Genomic DNA, 19,900 nt, shown 5'->3' with positions numbered 1-19,900 from the left:
AGTGGAAAGGGATTAATATAAGTTGCAAAACTTGTTTCTTAATCCACTATAAATAAATATGTTTAAACTAAATACAACTTTTTACAACATTACAGAGGGCAATGGCTGAATACAATAGAAATGGCACTTTGAAGCACATGATACATAAAACTCGTAGAGACTCCAAAAATTTCTACAGGTAGGTTTATTACTGTAAATATGTTATTTTATTATTTCTTGAACCTTGAAGATATTTTACAATGCTTATTGACAATTTTCATGACAAAAGAAATTTGAGAAAAAAATTTGAATGATGAATGCTATATGACTCAATATTACTAATATGGGTCTTTAACAAAAATATTTCCAGAATAATATAAGTTTACGGCTGATAATTATAGCAACTGCACACTCAGCCTGAATCATGATTAGATGGTTTTATGATGATAGATAAGCTAATCTGGATTATGTGAAGTGTTGGTATGGACTTTTTTTAGAACGAAGAATTGACGAGACACTTATTAGCACAGACAATAAAAAATGAAATATAGACAAGTATACAAAACAGTAAAGGAATAGCAATACAAACAAATCTATTATATTTTGTATCAAGCATGTCTTATCTTTACAGGTATCAACATAATCGTGATTTGGTAGCTTTTATTAACCTGTTTTCTGATAGCAGTAAAGAAATGCCTCCTAATTGGGAAATGAAGTTTGACAGAGGAGGCAAGGTATTGACTGTAGTTATGGTAGTAGTCATCATTGAAACAGGAAGTAAAATACTGAATTGTCAAATCTAGAAATTACTCTTCACCACTTATTGATGTGATGTATACTACTTCCTCACATAGAAGTCTACAGAAATATTGAACATTTTTTTTTAATTCATTTCACTGTTTGGTGTAGTTAATTTACAATACTGGTGTAGAACTAGAAACTGTCAATATCATAAGATATATACTTTTACTTCATTTGTAAAATTTCTGAAGTTTGATCTAAATAAGTCAAGGAAGTGCTGAAACAGATCTTGTGAGAAGAAACACATGTGGCAACATGACATCATGCCTTTATGACTTCCTTAACTTTGGAAACTTATCATTTTTAGACTAAATGATATTTATGCTTTAGTATACAAAGTTGTTTCAAAAGAATTAAAAAAGATTTATAAATGTCAATAGTAAACTCTATCCCCCCTTTCAATGCAGTATTACTTACTGATTTCAAGTGTCATAATTACATGATAAGTTCAGATTTAAAAAAGGAAGATAATCTTTTATTCTATTGGTTAGAAGTTGGTTAAAATGATTATGTGTTTGGTTCATTTGACTTAACATACTTTCATCTCATCTTTCTTCACAATAACATGTCATCTTTTAGTAGTTCTGTCTAAAGTACTTATGCACAAATGAAATAGACAAATATAATTTACATTGATATTATAAGTAAAACACCATAGTAATAGCTCTTGATATTATTTTTTTTCAGATGTTTTTCATAGATCACAATAAAAGATTAACAACATTCCTAGATCCCAGATTACCTACAGATGTCCCTCCTATAAATACAGATTTCCTACATTCAAATCTTTTTACCGGCAGAAATCGGGGAGTAAGGGTTGTTGATGATTCACCAAGAAATCATAGTTCAGTAAGTTTTACAGTTACCTACATGTATATTTATTCACAATTCTTGAATGATTCCTCTTAAAGTTATAAGTCTTTAAAAGTTTTCCACTTAAAAGAATAAATTTTATGACCAGAAAAGAACAGATACAGCATGCTATAAGACATTACTCATAAGAAATAGTGCTTCATGAACCTAGGAAAAACCAGATGAATTCTGATGCTCTGTAAGAATCACCAGTTCGTGGTCCACTAGTGGGTTAAAACAATCAAAGTCTTTTGTGGAGTAATTTTTGGTTGAACCTCATCTAACAGTACTGTTCAATCAGAAAATATTGTGATGTTTTTATTATTGCGAAAAATGTGACATGGGTTCTAACCGCAATAATTTAAACTTGTTTTAGTCTAAATTGACACAGTTGCAATAAAAAATTTACATAATAATTTCTGAAGTTACAGTAACTGAATTGTTTTGTCTGACCTTACAACATGTACAAATTAATGAATAGTAGCTGTCACTTGACTGTTAGTGTTGCCCTCCACCTATTGCAACTTATTCAAAATTCTGAACAAATTGCAATTTGTTTTTATAAAACCAAACTGTTCATCTGGTCAGAAATTTGAACTAACTGTTCAGTCAAAATGTGAAAGTGCAAGGTGATAAAATAAAACATACTTACAATCCTATAAAATTTTAGTACACTTTAATGTTGTAGTGAAAATTCAGTCACAGTTTGTATAGAAATTTTATAGTCAATGTCAGGCTAAAGGTGATCGGTAGTAATTTTGAAACTATGCTGTCGTATAGTTTTTCTTTCCAAAAGTCTTAAATACATTTCATATTCAGTAACATAAGTGTGAAATTACAATACATTTTCAGAAAGTTTCCATGGGGAGATAATCAATTTTTCTTTGAAAAAGTCTTTATTCAATAGAATAATGTTTTAGGTTATCTCCCCATGGAAACTTATTTACAACATATTATTATTTCACATATATTTTTACTGAATATAAGATGTTTTAATCAGTGAAATCTCCCCTTTCGTGATTTGGTGAAATTTTATAAAGTATAATTTTGAACTTTTTTTTTATTATAGGGATCTTCACAAGCCCGACCTCCTGTACAAGAACCAGATGTTCCTACAAGTAAGTTGAAATTCTATTTTAGACTAGACAAGTATATATGAATATCTGTTTTAAAGCTATATACTTGTATGTTCACAAAAGATAGATAATATAGTTAGGTAAATTGATCAAATATTATGTATTGATACTGAAGGGAAAAAAATAGAGATAAGCTGACATTTTTGTTCTAATGTAAAATTTTAAATAAAAAGCTTAGGATAAGTACAAGGTTTCCTTAAAAGCATAGCTGTCTTTATAATTGAGAAAAGAAGTTTACATTTTTGATAGTACAGATGTGTAATTAACATCAGTATGTAAGATTTATTTTGCATATTTTTTTCAGCTTACAATGAAAAAGTAGTATCTTTTCTGAGGCAGCCAAATGCAAGTGACATTTTAAAAGAAAAATACCCAACCTATGCATCAACTTCTAAATTAAGAGACAAAGTGAATAAAATCCAGTCTGGTGGTACTGAAGCATTGGAGAGAATGTGCAATGACTTGGATCTTATCTTATTGTTAAGGTATTGCAATGCTTTAATATATACATGTAGAAACTTTTACATGATTACAATTCAGCTAGTTACTAATTTGTAGTTTGTTGATATCTGTACTTATTTGTTTTTTCATTTTTATATTATCAGATTATTACATGGCATTTTTCATATCGCATGTATTATCAGCCCTAGGTTCAATATCAGCCCAAGAGCCGCATGGCTCGAGGGCTGATATTGACCAAGGGCTGATAATACATGCGATATGAAAAATGGCATGTTATGATCTTTTTATCATAGGCTTCAACAATGGAAAAAAAATAACAGATTCATATATTGATCCTTTTACGTGGTTCCCAAATAGAAGTTTAAAGAGTGAAAAGTTCACGGAAGTCGGACCCCAGATTTAGAACATTCGATATGAAATCTTTCTATCATATGCCTCAACAGAGAAGAAAAACATTTTAATATGGACGTACAACAGAAAAGATAATTCAACAATATACATAATGAACACTGTTTGGAAAGGTCAACTTTTTTTTTAAATAACTTTCTAAATTATGTTTGAAACTTTAAAAAAATGCATAATAATTTGTTTGTTTTTTTGTGTTTTTGTTTTGTTTATTGTTTTACAAAATATACTTTCCCGTATCCAAATAATTTGTTTTGTACACTACTTTGTAATGTTTTTCACTGAAAACGTAGCATTGAGGTGTATTTTCCGGAATTTGCCGAGTATCACTGGAATGCCATGCGATAACGTTACAGAATGGCATGTGATAACAGTCGAAGCATGTGATAAACTTTTTGTATCAGCCCGCTAAGCACCAATTCGAAAAATATAGAATTTACGATAATTTTAATTCTATTATCATACAGTAAAAGTCATATGATATTTAGTCTAAGTATATGATAATAGTTGATATACAATTCATGTGGTATATACAAATCACGACAAACAAATAACAAGAAGATGAAACTAGCGCTATTGAATAGTATTGAACAGAATTTATATCAGAATCATGTATGGGTAGTTATTTTAAATTTCAAAATTATCAGCTCGAGGCTGAAAAATATTCCACACGACAAAAAAAATAATGCATCTCATCAATTTATTGAGTTTGTATTCAACATTAAGTCAATGATATTTGCATATATATATTTTGAACCATTGAGATCACCACTGACAATTGATTTCGTTATATTTCAGTGTTTTTGAGAATGATATTATGTCTTACATACCCTCCCAGCTGTTACAACCTCCAAGGCCTGATTCTCCAGTGGAAGCCAGTCAAGGATCCCCAAGTAAGTTTTTTATAAATTGCTTCACATTAAAGCAGTTTGAAAACTGAAAAAATCCTGGAAATTTATTTCAGTTTTTCAGGCCTGGATATGTCATTCAAATTAATGAAAATTACAACAATCCAGAATTTCTATTATTTGGTAGTTATTTCCTATTAGCAATTTCACTAATGAAAAATGAATTTAGTACAAAATAATTGAAATATTTGTAAGAAGCCAGACTGTTTGTTTAAGATTAAAGTACTAAGTTCCTGACCATAAGTTTAAAAGTCTTTGTAGTGGACACATTCTTGTTTATCAGTTAACTGTATGAGGCAAGACTACGTACAGTTGTGTGTCCAAGTTTCCTCAAAAAGGGAAAAGTAATCATTATACTGCTACATTTAAGATTAGAAATAGCATATAAATATGATAAAAAAAAAAACACATTTTCCAGATTTTCAACCAGCAGCTTGAACTCACATAGTGATGTCATTTACTTATGTTAAAAAATTATAAGACTTTTGTTTTAAACTGATACACAGGAATAGTAAAATTACTACTTCTGCAAACCTATATATGTATATATTTGTTCTTTTAGATATTCAAAGAGTTCGAGTACATGCTCCACAGAAGAGAGATTTTCAAGCAAAGTTACGCAAATTCTACAAACAATTAGAAACCAAAGGCTATGGACAAGGCCCATCCAAATTAAAGTAAGTATTGTGCCAGAGAAAATAAATAATAAAATAGTTCATAATTCAAATATTTTGAACACAAAACTTGCAATCATGATTGTAAAATAATTCAACAAAGATTGGAAAAAACAAGTTAGATCAGTAACATTTTGTAGATATTACTTGTAGAACTATCATTGGAGTTACTTTCTAATGTATAGATCATTGAATTTCCTGATTTATACAAGAAGTGAATGACTATCATGATGTCCCTATTGAAAAAAATAATAACAATATCATTCATCAACACAAACAAGATACTTCCACAGACAAAGCAATTTTGTAACATATGAATATTTATCCAACAACCTTATCAATTCTGAATTTACATACATCTTGTGGATTTTGTGTTTTAGATTAATGGTGAGAAGAGATCATGTTTTAGAGGATGCTTTTAATAAAATAATGTCCACACCAAAGAAAGATCTGATGAAAAGTAAACTTTACATTACTTTTGTTGGAGAAGAAGGGTAAGAAATTTATGATATAATGATAATTCTAAACTAAAAATGTTTGTCTTATATGATTAATTGTGACAATAACATCTTTGGGATAAAACAGATCAATTTTGACGGGGCAAATGTTTGAAACATAGATGACATGATTCATAAAGATGTGTTGTTTTAACAGAGTACTTGATTTAAGTAGAAGTACAAGCATGACCTGACTAAAGTTTGATCCGCTATACCTTGTGTAAATTTATTGGAATTCCTTTTAGACTTCATGCATATATAGATAAAATTGAGAATGGAAATGGGGAATGTGTCAAAGAGACAACAACCCGGCCATAGAACAGACAACAGCAGAAGGTCACCAACAGGTCTTCAATGCAGCGAGAAATTCCCGCACCCAGAGGCGTCCTTCAGCTGGCCCCTAAACAAATTTATATACTAGTTCAGTGATAATGAAGAACGCCATACTCAACTCCAAATTGTACACAAGACTAAAACTAAAATAATACAAGACTAACAAAGGCCAGAGGCTCCTGACTTAGGACAGACACAAAAATGCGGCTGGGTTAAACATGTTTATGAGATCTCAACCTTCCCCCTATACTTCTAGCCAATGTAGAAAAGTAAACGCACAACAATACACACAATAGAACATTCTTCCAAAACCTTGAAACACATATATAAATGTAAGAGCTACTTCCAAAAAAGAGTATATTTATTTTACACCCTATTCTGTTCACATTTTGTTGATTTTAATTACTCATGAGGTGAATCGTTTTATGTTTTCAGGTTGGATTATGGTGGTCCTGCTAGAGAATTTTTCTTCCTGTTATCTCGAGAATTATTTAATCCCTATTATGGCCTGTTTGAATACTCAGCTAATGATACCTACACTGTACAAGTCAGTCCTATGTCTACTATTGTAGAAAACCATCATGAATGGTAAGATATTTACTCAGCTAATGATACCTACACTGTACAAGTCAGTCCTATGTCTACTATTGTAGAAAACCATCATGAATGGTAAGATACTTACTCAGCTAATGATACCTACACTGTACAAGTCAGTCCTATGTCTACTATTGTAGAAAACCATCATGAATGGTAAGATATTTACTCAGCTAATGATACCTACACTGTACAAGTCAGTCCTATGTCTACTATTGTAGAAAACCATCATGAATGGTAAGATATTTACTCAGCTAATGATACCTACACTGTACAAGTCAGTCCTATGTCTACTATTGTAGAAAACCATCATGAATGGTAAGATACTTACTCAGCTAATGATACCTACACTGTACAAGTCAGTCCTATGTCTACTATTGTAGAAAACCATCATGAATGGTAAGATACTTACTCAGCTAATGATACCTACACTGTACAAGTCAGTCCTATGTCTACTATTGTAGAAAATCACCATGAATGGTAAGATATTTACTCAGCTAATGATACCTACACTGTACAAGTCAGTCCTATGTCTACTATTGTAGAAAACCATCATGAATGGTAAGATACTTACTCAGCTAATGATACCTACACTGTACAAGTCAGTCCTATGTCTACTATTGTAGAAAACCATCATGAATGGTAAGATACTGTGGTTGAAAATTTATAACAGCATTTTGCTTAATTGTTGCAATTGAACAATACATACACACAAAGTAAATATAATAGCTGGTAAGATACTGTTTCAAAAAATATTTTAACAAAATTTTGCTAAATTATTGCAATTTAACAACTCATACGCTCAGTTAATATAATAGCAGTTCTGTATTTGTTATGTTATATATTGTTCTCTTAATTATTATACCCCTGCTTTAAAAAAAGGGGGGGTATACTGTTTTACCTCTGTCTGTCCTTCTGTCAGTCCGTCTGTCAGTCAGTCCGTCCGTCCCATGAATATTTTTCGTCGCATTTTTCTCAGGAACTACAATACAAGGATTTCTGAAATTTGGTTTCAGGGTTTATCTAAGTCAGCTATACCGTGTGATGCGTTTTCAGATTGATCACTCGACATCTTCCTGTTTACCGAACACTTGTATGATTTTACACATGATAGCCAAGTTGAAAATTTTCGTCACAATTTTCTCAGGAACTACAATACAAGGATTTCTGAAATTTGGTTTCAGGGTTTATCTAAGTCAGCTATACCGTGTGATGCGTTTTCAGGAGATTCATCACTCGACAACTTCCTGTTTACCGAACACTTGCATATTTTTACACTATTAATATTATCCACTTGCGGCGGGGGTATCATCAGTGAGCAGTAGCTTGCAGTTTCACTTGTTTTCTTTGTATATCAGGTTTTCTTAATTATTTACACTAGAAATGGGTCCTCTATACTGCTTTAAAAGCAGTCCGTTCCTCCTCTTGGCTGTTGTAAACAAACAATAATTTCTTCATCCTGTATAAAGATTCAATTTTATGAATCATTTGTTTGCATCTTCAAAGTATGGTAGCAAAGCTGAGACATTTTTTATTTACTGTTTAGGTTTCGATTTGCTGGAAGGGTACTTGGACTAGCTGTGGTGCATCAATATTTACTGGATGCTTTCTTTACCAGACCTTTCTACAAAGCTTTATTGAGAATGTAAGTATAGAATAAACACAATATAAGTATAAGATCTCAGGCTCCATATATTTAGAGGTTGCCTCCACATCCCTAGGTTAACATAGAGTTTGAAATAACACCTTTTAATGAGTTTTTTAACAATAAGGCAAAATTTTCATTTTGAAAGGTAACTTGATATTTTAAGCCTTTTCAAATGTGTGATAAGAAGATCAAAAACAGGTTTTTCCTTTATGTTTAAGGTCAATAGCCATAGCATATTCAAGTAAACTGACGATAAACAAATACACACACAAAAACAATAGGTATCAAAAAGGCATGAGTCCCAAGTGTGGATACATTTGGACACATAATTCCTCTGTTATTATAACATTTAAACAACTAATTTTGCTGAAAATAATAAACAAAAAGAAAAAAGAAATTCATGTTGTTTGAGTTCTTAATTATGAAATCCCCTGGTTTTATTGGTAATTAACAATACAGGGAAGAACCTTAGTGCCATTGTTGTAACATTAGGAGGGTTTGTTAACAACTTTTAGTGAAATAAAGTATCTGAAGTTGTAAAAAAAAAAAGAAAAAAAAAAAAAAAGAGTTCTTATTTTCTGGTGTAAAGTTTGTTTCTTGATATCTCAAAAATGTATATTATTTTTGGTATCACATGTACAATGTATGAAGGATATGACAATTTTCAGACAATGGTCACTGGGTGATGTTGAAACGTTAGATGCAGAGTTTCACCAGAGTTTACTATGGATTAAAGAGAATGATATTACTGACCTGGATATGGATCTGACATTTTCTGTTAATGAAGAAGTTTTTGGACAGGTATATCATTTCATTAAATGAATAGATAATCAATTTGTATAGATATTTTGTTTAGACCCTGAAAAGCATTATAAAAACTGTCACCTGCTGAAGAATAAAATGGAGTGGGTAGGTAGGCAAAAAAAAAATTTGGATTCCATCAGCAATCCTGGAAATAGCCATTATATCTAGTTCTGTAATAGAATCAAATATTTCTTTTACCTAAAAAAAACCAAAAAAATATCCCTGTCAAAAATAATACATTAAAGTTTAAGTTTCCCAAACTTTGTTTTAACAATTTCTGTTAAATAGAACAATTTAAGAAAAAAAATAAAGAAAATACCTGTATATGGCTTTTAATAATTTATTTGACTTAAAGATTGATAAAATAAATTATTTTTATTTGTGACCTCTACCTATATTTATTATACCCCCGCTTTAAAAAAAGGGGGGTATACTGTTTTACCTCTGTCTGTCAGTCCGTCCGTCCATCAGTCCGTCCATCAGTCAGTCCGTCCCATGAAACTTTCGTCACATTTTTCTCAGGAACTACACATCCACCCTTTCTGTAATTTGGTATCAACATTTATATATGTCAGCCACACCGTGTGATGCGTTTTCAAATTCATCACTTGACAACTTCCTGTTTACCGAACACTTAAAATTGAGAATGGAAATGGGGAATGTGTCAAAGAGACAACAACCCGACCAAATAAAAAACAACAGCAGAGGGTCACCAACAGGTCTTCAATGTAGCGAGAAATTCCCGCACCCGGAGGCTTCCCTCAGCTGGCCCATAAACAAATATATACTAGTCCAGTGATAATGAACGCCATACTAATTTCCAAATTGTACACAAGAAACTAAAATTAAAATAATACAAGACTAACAAAGGCCAGAGGGTCCTGACTAGGGACAGGCGCATAAATGCGGCGGGGTTAAACATGTTTGTGAGATCTCAGCCCTCCCTCTATACCTCTAACCAATGTAGTAAAGTAAACGCATAACAAAACGCACATTAAAATTCAGTTCAAGAGAAATCCGAGTCTGATGTCAGGAGATGTAACCAAAGAAAATAAACAAAATGACAATAATACATAAATAACAACAGACTACTAGCAGTTAACTGACATGCCAGCTCCAGACTTCAATTAAACTGACTGAAAGATTATGATTTCATCATATGAACATCAGGCACAATCCTTCCCGTTAGGGGTTTAGTATCATACCATCATAACATATATGAAAAGAACATAACCCGTGTCATGCCAACAACTGTTTTTAGAATAAATGTGTTTAGTTCCGATGCAAAGACCTTATCAGTGACTCAATATTAACGCCAAAATATGCAATCTTTAATGACTTGACAACAGTATCGTAATTATATCCCTTCTTAATAAGTCTATTCAAAGGTTTTGTAAGTTTCTGAGGTGAATACTGACACCTTTGTGCTTTATAAAGAATATTACCATAAAAAATTGGATGTGAAATACCTGAACGTATTAGAAGTCTGCATGTTGAGCTATATTTACGAATGATGTCTTTATACCGATGATAAAATTTAGTAAATGTTTTGACTAGTTTGTGATATCGAAAACCCTGGTGTAATAATTTTTCAGTAATACATAAATTTCTCTCGTTAAAATCTAAAACAGTGTTACATACACGAGCGAATCGTACAAGTTGAGATATATAAACACCGTAAGATGGTGACAAGGGAACGTCACCATCTAAAAACGGATAATTAACGATAGGAAATGAAAAATCATCTCTTTTATCATAAATTTTAGTATTCAGCTTTCCATTAGTGATATAGATATCAAGATCGAGAAAAGGGCAGTGGTCATTGTTAGTATTAGCTTTATTTAAAGTAAGTTCAACAGGATAAATTTCATTAATATACATACTGAAGTCGTCATTATTGAGAGCCAAAATATCATCCAAATATCTAAAAGTATTATTAAATTTGTTTATCAGATGTTGTTTTGATGGGTCTTTGCTTATTTTTGTCATAAATTGTAACTCATAACAATACAAAAACAGGTCCGCAATAAGTGGTGCACAGTTAGTCCCCATTGGAATTCCGATAATCTGACGATATACGGTATACTTGTCTGATTTTACACATGATAGCCAAGTTGAAAATTTTCGTCACATTTTTCTCAGGAACTACAATACAAGGATTTCTGAAATTTGGTTTCAGGATTTATATAAGTCAGCTATACCGTGTGATGCGTTTTCAGATTCATCACTCAACTTCTTCCTGTTTACCGAACACTTGTATGATTTTACACATGATAACCAAGTTAAAAATTTTCGTCACATTTTTCTCAGGAACTACAATACAAGGATTTCTGAAATTTGGTTTCAGGATTTTTATAAGTCAGCTATACCGTGTGATGCGTTTTCAGATTCATCACTCGACAACTTCCTGTTTACCGAACACTTGCATATTTTTACACTATTAATATTATCCACTTGCGGCGGGGGTATCATCAGTGAGCAGTAGCTTGTTTGTTCTTTTATTGGTTTACATTTGGCATATATGTAGTTTCCATTTACAACTTCACACAACTATTTGTTTAACCTCCATTCTAGTCTCAATAAACATAATTTATATATTTTTTATTAACAGGTTACAGAGAGGGAATTAAAACCAAATGGAAAAACATTGGCTGTAACAGAAAGAAATAAAAAGGAATACATAGAAAAGATGGTAAAATGGAGGTTAGAAAGAGGTGTTACAGAACAGACAGAAAGTGTAGTTAGAGGATTCAATGAGGTCAGTCTAATGGAAAAAAGGAGATGTGTCATGATTGCCAATGAGACATCTCTCTACAAGAGATCAAATGACCCAGAAATTAACAGCTATAGGTCACCATATGGCCTTCAACAATGAGCAAAGCCCATACCACACATTCAGCTATAAAATGTCTTCATTTTGTAGATAATACTTCAATAGAACATTCAAAAGTTACAGGGTAATGTTAGAATTAAATGAGACTAGAAAATGATATATAGAAATACTATATAAAAGGTTATTTTACCAATTTAAAAATTAAATAAATCAGTTATCATATACATTAGGAATAACTTTACTTATAAGATCTCCTACACTTGTATTATATGATAATGTACTTTTTGTCATTGACATTTTCACATAATAATCTTATAATTCTAACAATAAAGTATACATTTATACTCAACAAAATTGAAAAAAGACAGGATTTTCAATATATTTATGATATTTTTTTATCCAAGTTGAATAGAAGTTTTTTTTTAACTTTTCATCTCTGTAGTTTAGTATAAGTTGGTAATACAAATCCACTTTTAACTGTGACACTAACTTAATTAGGCAAGTTAAGAACTAGTTAAATTGACAAAGTCTTTCATAGGTCTAATTTTTTAAACTTCTTTTATCAGGTTTTAGACAGTCGTATGGTAGCTATGTATGATGCTAGAGAACTAGAACTTGTAATAGCTGGAACTGTTGAAATAGATGTAAAAGACTGGCGGAGAAACACAGAATATAGATCTGGTAGGTATAAATATTGTACAACAGGTGGCTCAATATATATCAATTAAGTTAAATGTTAGGGAGTGGTAGTTGGAGAAAGTATATTATTGCTATTTTACAAAATTGTCCTTCGATCTTACTGACTGAAAATTTACTTTCTCACCACAGTAGAGTAATATGAAAAATTATCGCTTTAAATTATGTGCACATATGATGTCAATGAAATTAACAACGTCCTCATAGGTAAAAAACGATAATCAGATTATCATTGGTCATTTCAATTTGATTGCTTTTCTCACTTTCGCTGTACCGGCTCAAGCTAGAAAATCAGTCTCGTTGAGATGAATAACGATAATCTATATATATGACAGAAACAGTTGTGATGGAATACTGGTGACAACACATAATATGCCATTGATATTTGTCATGTCACTTCATTTGCATTCTTGCATCTAAGTAACTCACAGTATAAAAGGATCTTTCCCTTGTCATACTTCAGGGAATTTTAGAATTTTAATTTCTTTCAATTGGATTCTGATGAGTTAATTTATGAAAAACATTGATATTTAGAATGCTCATTCTAAAAAAGAATATCATGTAACCTATATTCCAATGAATTGAAATTAATTGCATTGTTGTTTTCTGACCAGTAGAGTGTAAGAAGTAACTTGTAAATTATATCAACTTCCATATTCAGGCATCATAATGGAAGGCAGTGTAATAGATTTTGTCTTATTGATTTTGCCAAAACAGCGATATTATGTTAACATAACATTTATGTATTATGTAGAGAGTCTTATAACAACAACACTTTAGGGACTGCTGCAGAAATTTATTGATCGGCATGTTTCAGTGCCTAGGGCACCGTCATCAGGATAAAAACAATACATAAAATCATGCTGAAGTACAAAATCGGGTTGTTAAAATTTAAAGTGTTGTTGTTATAAGACTCTCTACATTTTATGTTTTTTAACATAACAACCCTGCATACCCCCGGGTATCCACTTTATGGACTCTACCGTACTACAGACTCACCAGGAGTTGGTTCACTTTCGTTTGTAATTGATTTATGTATTATGTTTAACAAATGAGCAGGGGTTTTATTATATTGATTTTAATAAAAAAAAAACATGGTTTCCTAGTAAACAGAAACACTCTTCTCAAATGTGAAACACATCCTACATTTTCACTCCTCTGACATCATAAGTGGTGGCGATATAATGTCAACAAAGTTGCATCAAAATGAAGTAGGAATACATAGGGGAAAAAAGTTCCTCAGAATTTTACATTATTTATATTGAAAGTCAATGTAACAAATAAAAGCAACTGATTCAAGATTTCAAATATTTAAAGATATTCAACTGGTGGCTGAAGAACACTGATAATTTACTTTTGTTCACTCCTTACTGAGTTACTGTATGCTTAGTCACTACTTGAATATGTTTTAATATTCAAGTTATTCTGTAAAATATTTTGTTATCTATCAAGGATCTATTAGTATGTCCTGAGGTGTGCATTATTCTGCCTCATACCTTATTCTCAATCTAAAATTCCATGCATTTGTGAACTGGCAGGTCAATATTGTAGAAGCTTATTTACAATTTATTCTCGTTATGATTCTTTTTCAATCAAAGCAGCAAAAAGATACAGAATAATATGTAAAATTAAAACTTTTCAACTTGTAGGCTACCATGACCAACATCCAGTTATACAGTGGTTCTGGCAGGCTATAGAAAAGTTTGACAATGAGCGCAGACTTCGTCTACTACAGGTTTGTCTTATTTGATCTGAATTGGATTGACAGTAAACTAAGCTAAAACATGAATCAGAGACATCCGAAATTAACCATAGAATTCGAAAAAAATATCAAATGCTAGAAAAACTATTATTGTGAAAGGAAACTATCAGCCAAACCAGTCAAAATACAGTATGGAGTAGAAAAGTCCAGAAAACATTGAGTTTTATATTGGCAGATTTTCTAATTCAAGTTTAGATCATTTGAAATTTAAAAAAAATATTAAGAACTATTCAACACAGTAATGTATTAGCTGATTTGACATGGTTTGTTAAGTTTTATATCCTTATATTAATTCACTTTGTTCTGCTACAATGATAATCCTTACTCTTAACAAAATAGGTTTCATATGCCAGAAAATACAAATATGAAATATTGAGTTACTAGCTATGAGTCTGTACCATTACAATATAAAAAAGAGACCAAATGACACAGAAATTAACAACTATAGGTCACCGTACTCACTGTACAGCCTTCAACAATGAGCAAAGCCCATACCTCATAGTCTGCTATAAAAGGCCCTGAAAATACAATTTAAAATAATTCAAACAAGAAAACTAATGGCCTAATTTATGTACAAAAAAATGAACGATACACAAATATGTAACAAACGACAACCACTGAATTATATGCTCCTGACTTGGGACAGGCACATACATATATATAAAGAGAATGTGTCGGGTATGAAACATCTTAGCAGGATCTCAACCCTCCCCTAACCTAGGACAGTGGTGTAACAGTACAACATAAGAACGAACTATAAAAATCAGTTGAAAAAGGCTTAACTCATCGATCAGATGAATAAAAATACAAATAATACAAATACAAGTGGCCGTGGCCGGGTACTTGTACATCCCTACAACAAAAAGTACAGATCTGAGAGAACTCGTTACTGACAGCTAGTTGAAAGCCACTAACAACTAATAAAAAAAAATTGTGCGTCTAAGACTAATTATCAATCAGTACACATCCAACATCCAATGGATTAAGTGTAAGACTACTGTTAATATGGAACTTACTGCCGTCATGTAGATCACCTTTCTTTTTCAAATTGTATGAATTCACATAGCCTTATTTAATAAAAAAAAATGTATTACTGAAAATATTCACATCTTCACACAATACAAATATTTGGTAGAATATTTTACAGATTGACAGATATTTTTAGATAATCAATATTATTTATTTTATTTTGCAGTTTGTAACTGGGACATCTAGCATACCATATGAGGGATTTTCTGCTTTAAGAGGTAGTAATGGACCTAGAAAGTTTTGCATAGAGAAATGGGGTCGTACCACAAGTCTTCCAAGGTAAGGTGTTACAACTATATAAACCATAACTGTTAGTTATATCGTTACTATTATTTTAGGTGTACCTTTACTTTAAGACAAATCAATTTTATAAGTACTTGTTCAGTAAGATTACTAGACAACATAATTTAAAAAATAACCATCAATTTCAAGTGTACAAAATATAATACAGCAACCTTTTGTCCACAGTGCACAATTGACACCTGAAATAGAATAATTACCTGAAAGAATTCAAATATGAAGAAACACAGAATTAAATACCATGAATAATATTTGAAATAGATTTTATTCTGGATAAAGGAAAATATATAGAGTACTTTCTAGACAAAGAAGTTTATAAGTGGTAGATCTTTAATCACTATTCAGAAATGGCACTTAAATCTACGTATTTCATTTTTTTTCTTTTTTATTGATACAAATCTTTATTTTGAATGCATTATTCATAATAAGTAAATGATAATGCTTAAACAATTGTAAAACCAATTTTTTCAGTTATTTAAATGCACACACAGAAGAATTTTAAACCAGTTTAAAGATCTTCAATAAAATTTGCCTGGATTTAAAAGGTGAACTTCTGTAACTGTGATTTTAAAGTTCCTCATTTGTTATTTTTTTTTTGCAGAGCTCATACTTGCTTCAATAGAGTGGATCTTCCCCCTTACACTTCATTTGATATGTTATATGAGAAACTGGTGACCGCAGTGGAAGAAACAAGCACCTTCGGGATAGAGTAAAGGCATGTAAACTTAATCATCTAGAGCAAGAAACGAGCATCTTCAGGATAGCGTGAAGAAGACATCTACCAATATAAACTGTTAATCATCTAGTGCAATATAGAAAGTGGTGGACTTCAGTAATCATATCAAGATTATTGCTGCACAAATAATTGTCTTTAAAATTCTGCAATATGTGGCATCAGATATAGATAAATCTGTCTTCACATTATTAACCTAACATAGCCAGGGTTACACACATGTCAATTAAAGTTAAATCATGTTTAAATTTTGTTAGTTGAAAAAATCATGAACAAATTTAACAAAGTTATTTGAGACTTACAAAATTTGAATGTCATTTTACTTTTAATTGACTTTGTCTGAATATTCACCACTGGAAGTAAGGAATCCCCAAGGAATTATAAGTAATACTCTATGCATGTAACTTTAAATACATTTAAAAATATTATTTCCACATATGTAAATTTTCTAAGATAGATAAATACAATATTATACATTTACATATGAAACATAGGATTACAATCTATTTAGGAATTATTTGTAAGTAAAATGTCAAAATGCACAAAGGCATAAGACACATTTTTATAGCATTTTTATTCTTTCTTTTTCTCTCAAGTTGATCTGTATGCTCTCTCTTTTATCTGGTACTTCATTTTTTAAAATAAAAAAATTACTGCTATTTAGGTATGACTTCCCAAAATAAGACTTTTGCTTACATGAGAAAACATAATAGTCAGGCTAGTTAAAACAATTTATTTGTGATATTATTATAGAGACACAATAAGGTTAATTTGCTGATTTTAGAAAACAATCTTAATACAATAAGATATTAGGGAAAATTAAGAGTAAAAACTTTGCCCTAAATACTCTTCTACAAACAAGTAGGTAAACTCAAAATCTCGTAAGAATTGAGCATTGAATTTTTTATTGTTTTTCAAATTTAGGGATTCAAAAGTTCAGACTTTTATATACTTTTGACATTTGACTGTATTTATTGTTATGACATGACTGTTAAATGGATTGCATTAGACAAACAACATCGATTTATTGTACATAGATCGCACATATAACTCTGAAAATTGGTTGAAATTATGATGAGTTTTACTGTGGATTCATTTCTTTTCGTGGGTATCAATTTTTCGTGGATTGAAGAAAACTTGCATTTTCCTGGATATTTGATTTCATGGTTTTGCCAATTTCTGCATACAAAGCCTATAGAAATTACTAATTTGTTGGTTCAACTGTCACCCACGAAACCCACCAAAATTGCTATCCAATGAATAATAATGAATACACAGTAACTGTAGTCCCTATTTGGCAAAAATAAATTGGAAATATTTGAATTGATGCATACCATAATTTTTTTGAGAAACTTTTTTTGGGCATTGATATTATTTAGATATGATGAGTTGTGATATTTATTTTGCTCTATGTGTATTTTGAAATGAAAAACAATGCAAGCTTAATTAATAAAATTATGTATAGGCCAAAGAAAGAATGTCTTTTTACATTGCAATCTGATTCAAATCTAATTGTATATTGGGGATTATAGAAGTATCTACAACTATTGTATTTATATAATTTTTTATAAGCCAAAGAAAAGAACAATTTCTTTTAACGTTTAACTCAAATCTACATAAGTTTGGGTAATAGAACAGGCATTTCTCAAAAGGTTGTCTGTTTTACAAACATTAATGTTTGAACATTTTGTTCCAGATTTACTGGTAAATCTATTTACCTTTTTTTGAAATGGAGGTTAGGAGCCTGATAAATATATTTATACATAATCATTGTATGTATTACTTGTTTAGCCAACATGTGGATTAATCTCTAATAAAGTAAAGATATACTGGTGTTTGTATATACCTATTTGTTGAGAGAGACTGTAGATGGCTGTTAGTTAAAGACATATAAACAGTGCTTGTTCTCCAAGATGTACCAATTTATTTCTACTAACACAAAGTATAACATGTTTTAATCTGTAACTTGATATTGGAGTTTTATTAATGTTTTCATTTCTACAATCTGATTAAAATCTAATGTTTTGATATGCTACACTCCTTCTTACCCTTCTCTCATATTTTTTTCTAACTCTGAAACACCCCTGTAAACTTTAAAACTTTTAATGTCCAGTCGTTCTCCCACATCTGTCTTTTTTTCAGCAACTTCTCTTCTCTCCTTGTCCAGCTGTTAACTCTTTGTAGCTGTCTTATTTTTAACAGGACAGCTATTCATTATTTTTTCTAGTGTAGAGAGTACTGTAGCATAAAACAACAGCCGATTTTAATGAGATTGACATTTCTACAGTTATACTTGTGAACAGTATAGACTCTGAATAACTAGTATTTTTAGCTGGGAATGTACAAATGGTGAAGTAACAAATTTTTCCACTAGCTAAACAGTTAATCAATATAATTTAGGTTAACGTTTTAGTTAACAGTTTAATGCATTTGTTGTAAGGCTTTAAAGCTCTCATGATTTTTTATATGTATTTCAACCTTCATTCATTTATCATTAATAATCATGTATAAGTTGTTTTATATGTACAGAAGCCAAAGTTATATATAGTCTATCATCTAATTTAAAACAATGTTGTCAGAATTAATTTATCTATTTGTATGATAGCAATATTTGTTTATTAGGATATTTTTGTGTAAGTTTATACATATGAATTTTGTAATATTGTTGTTTACATGACCAGAATGCATGGTCACTTATGTGTTCTATAGATGTAAACAAACAGACCTAAAATATGGAAAAAAATAAATTAATTTAAGCATTAACCTTTTGTTTATATATTTGAAACAGCTGCAGTTTGAAACACAAAGAGGTCTCTTAGTACAATAGCTTCAATGGAGCTTTTTTTTTTAGTGGAAGCCATATAATATATGTGTATCAGCCAAAAAATGGATGACAAATAATAGTAAGAAATGTCACATGATTAACAACACCTGGTGATGATAATTCATAGACCTTCTCCAAATGTAGAGTGATGAATTAATAGAGTGTCAATATTACTCCATCCATTTCTAGTGTGTCACTATTAATCCATCATTCTTGGCCAAAGATCTGATTTTAAGCAATGATCAGTGGTGTTGGACCTCAAGTTCATGATTTATTGGTTTGTAAGTTTTTTTGTCTGTTTACTGTAAGCATTATGTCAATTATATTTTGTGCATAGATTGATTGTTAGGCCTGTCTGACAGATTTCATCTTACCTTGACCTCATTTGAATTGTTCATTGGCCAATGTAGAATATTTCTTTATTTTCTTCCTATCACATATACTATAAACAGTAAGACAACATATTTGTTGTCGGTTCGGCAGAGTAGTTCTAATGTTGACATAGCTTACTTACAAGATATTTAAAAAATGAGGAATATATCTCCCTAATGCATATCTGATTCATTGTCTGGTTTGGATTTCATTGTTTAGTTCATTGTGGTTTATATAAATAAAAAAGAAGATGTGGTA

At 30.8% G+C, this 19,900-nt stretch overlaps 1 protein-coding gene across 3 annotated transcripts in view; it reads left to right on the top strand.

Moving 5' to 3' along the window:
• The window catches only part of LOC139513334 (E3 ubiquitin-protein ligase HECW2-like), a 46,655-nt gene extending 27,446 nt beyond the window's left edge, over nucleotides 1-19,209 (top strand). For all 3 annotated transcript variants that reach the window (XM_071301730.1, XM_071301731.1, XM_071301732.1), the window contains 16 exons: nucleotides 96-178; nucleotides 611-713; nucleotides 1,468-1,629; nucleotides 2,702-2,750; nucleotides 3,073-3,253; nucleotides 4,434-4,528; nucleotides 5,106-5,220; nucleotides 5,598-5,711; nucleotides 6,483-6,635; nucleotides 8,188-8,286; nucleotides 8,958-9,090; nucleotides 11,705-11,851; nucleotides 12,493-12,607; nucleotides 14,272-14,357; nucleotides 15,580-15,692; nucleotides 16,315-19,209. In XM_071301730.1, the coding sequence (XP_071157831.1) occupies nucleotides 96-178; nucleotides 611-713; nucleotides 1,468-1,629; nucleotides 2,702-2,750; nucleotides 3,073-3,253; nucleotides 4,434-4,528; nucleotides 5,106-5,220; nucleotides 5,598-5,711; nucleotides 6,483-6,635; nucleotides 8,188-8,286; nucleotides 8,958-9,090; nucleotides 11,705-11,851; nucleotides 12,493-12,607; nucleotides 14,272-14,357; nucleotides 15,580-15,692; nucleotides 16,315-16,426 (1,860 nt within the window). In that variant the 3' untranslated portion in view covers nucleotides 16,427-19,209. The remainder of the gene's footprint in view (nucleotides 1-95; nucleotides 179-610; nucleotides 714-1,467; nucleotides 1,630-2,701; nucleotides 2,751-3,072; nucleotides 3,254-4,433; nucleotides 4,529-5,105; nucleotides 5,221-5,597; nucleotides 5,712-6,482; nucleotides 6,636-8,187; nucleotides 8,287-8,957; nucleotides 9,091-11,704; nucleotides 11,852-12,492; nucleotides 12,608-14,271; nucleotides 14,358-15,579; nucleotides 15,693-16,314) is intronic.
• Nucleotides 19,210-19,900: the final 691 nt, after the last annotated feature.

This window comes from Mytilus edulis, chromosome 2, assembly GCF_963676685.1.
Source record: "Mytilus edulis chromosome 2, xbMytEdul2.2, whole genome shotgun sequence".
NCBI lineage: Eukaryota > Metazoa > Mollusca > Bivalvia > Mytilida > Mytilidae > Mytilus > Mytilus edulis.
This window is presented reverse-complemented; position numbering and strand designations above follow the sequence as displayed.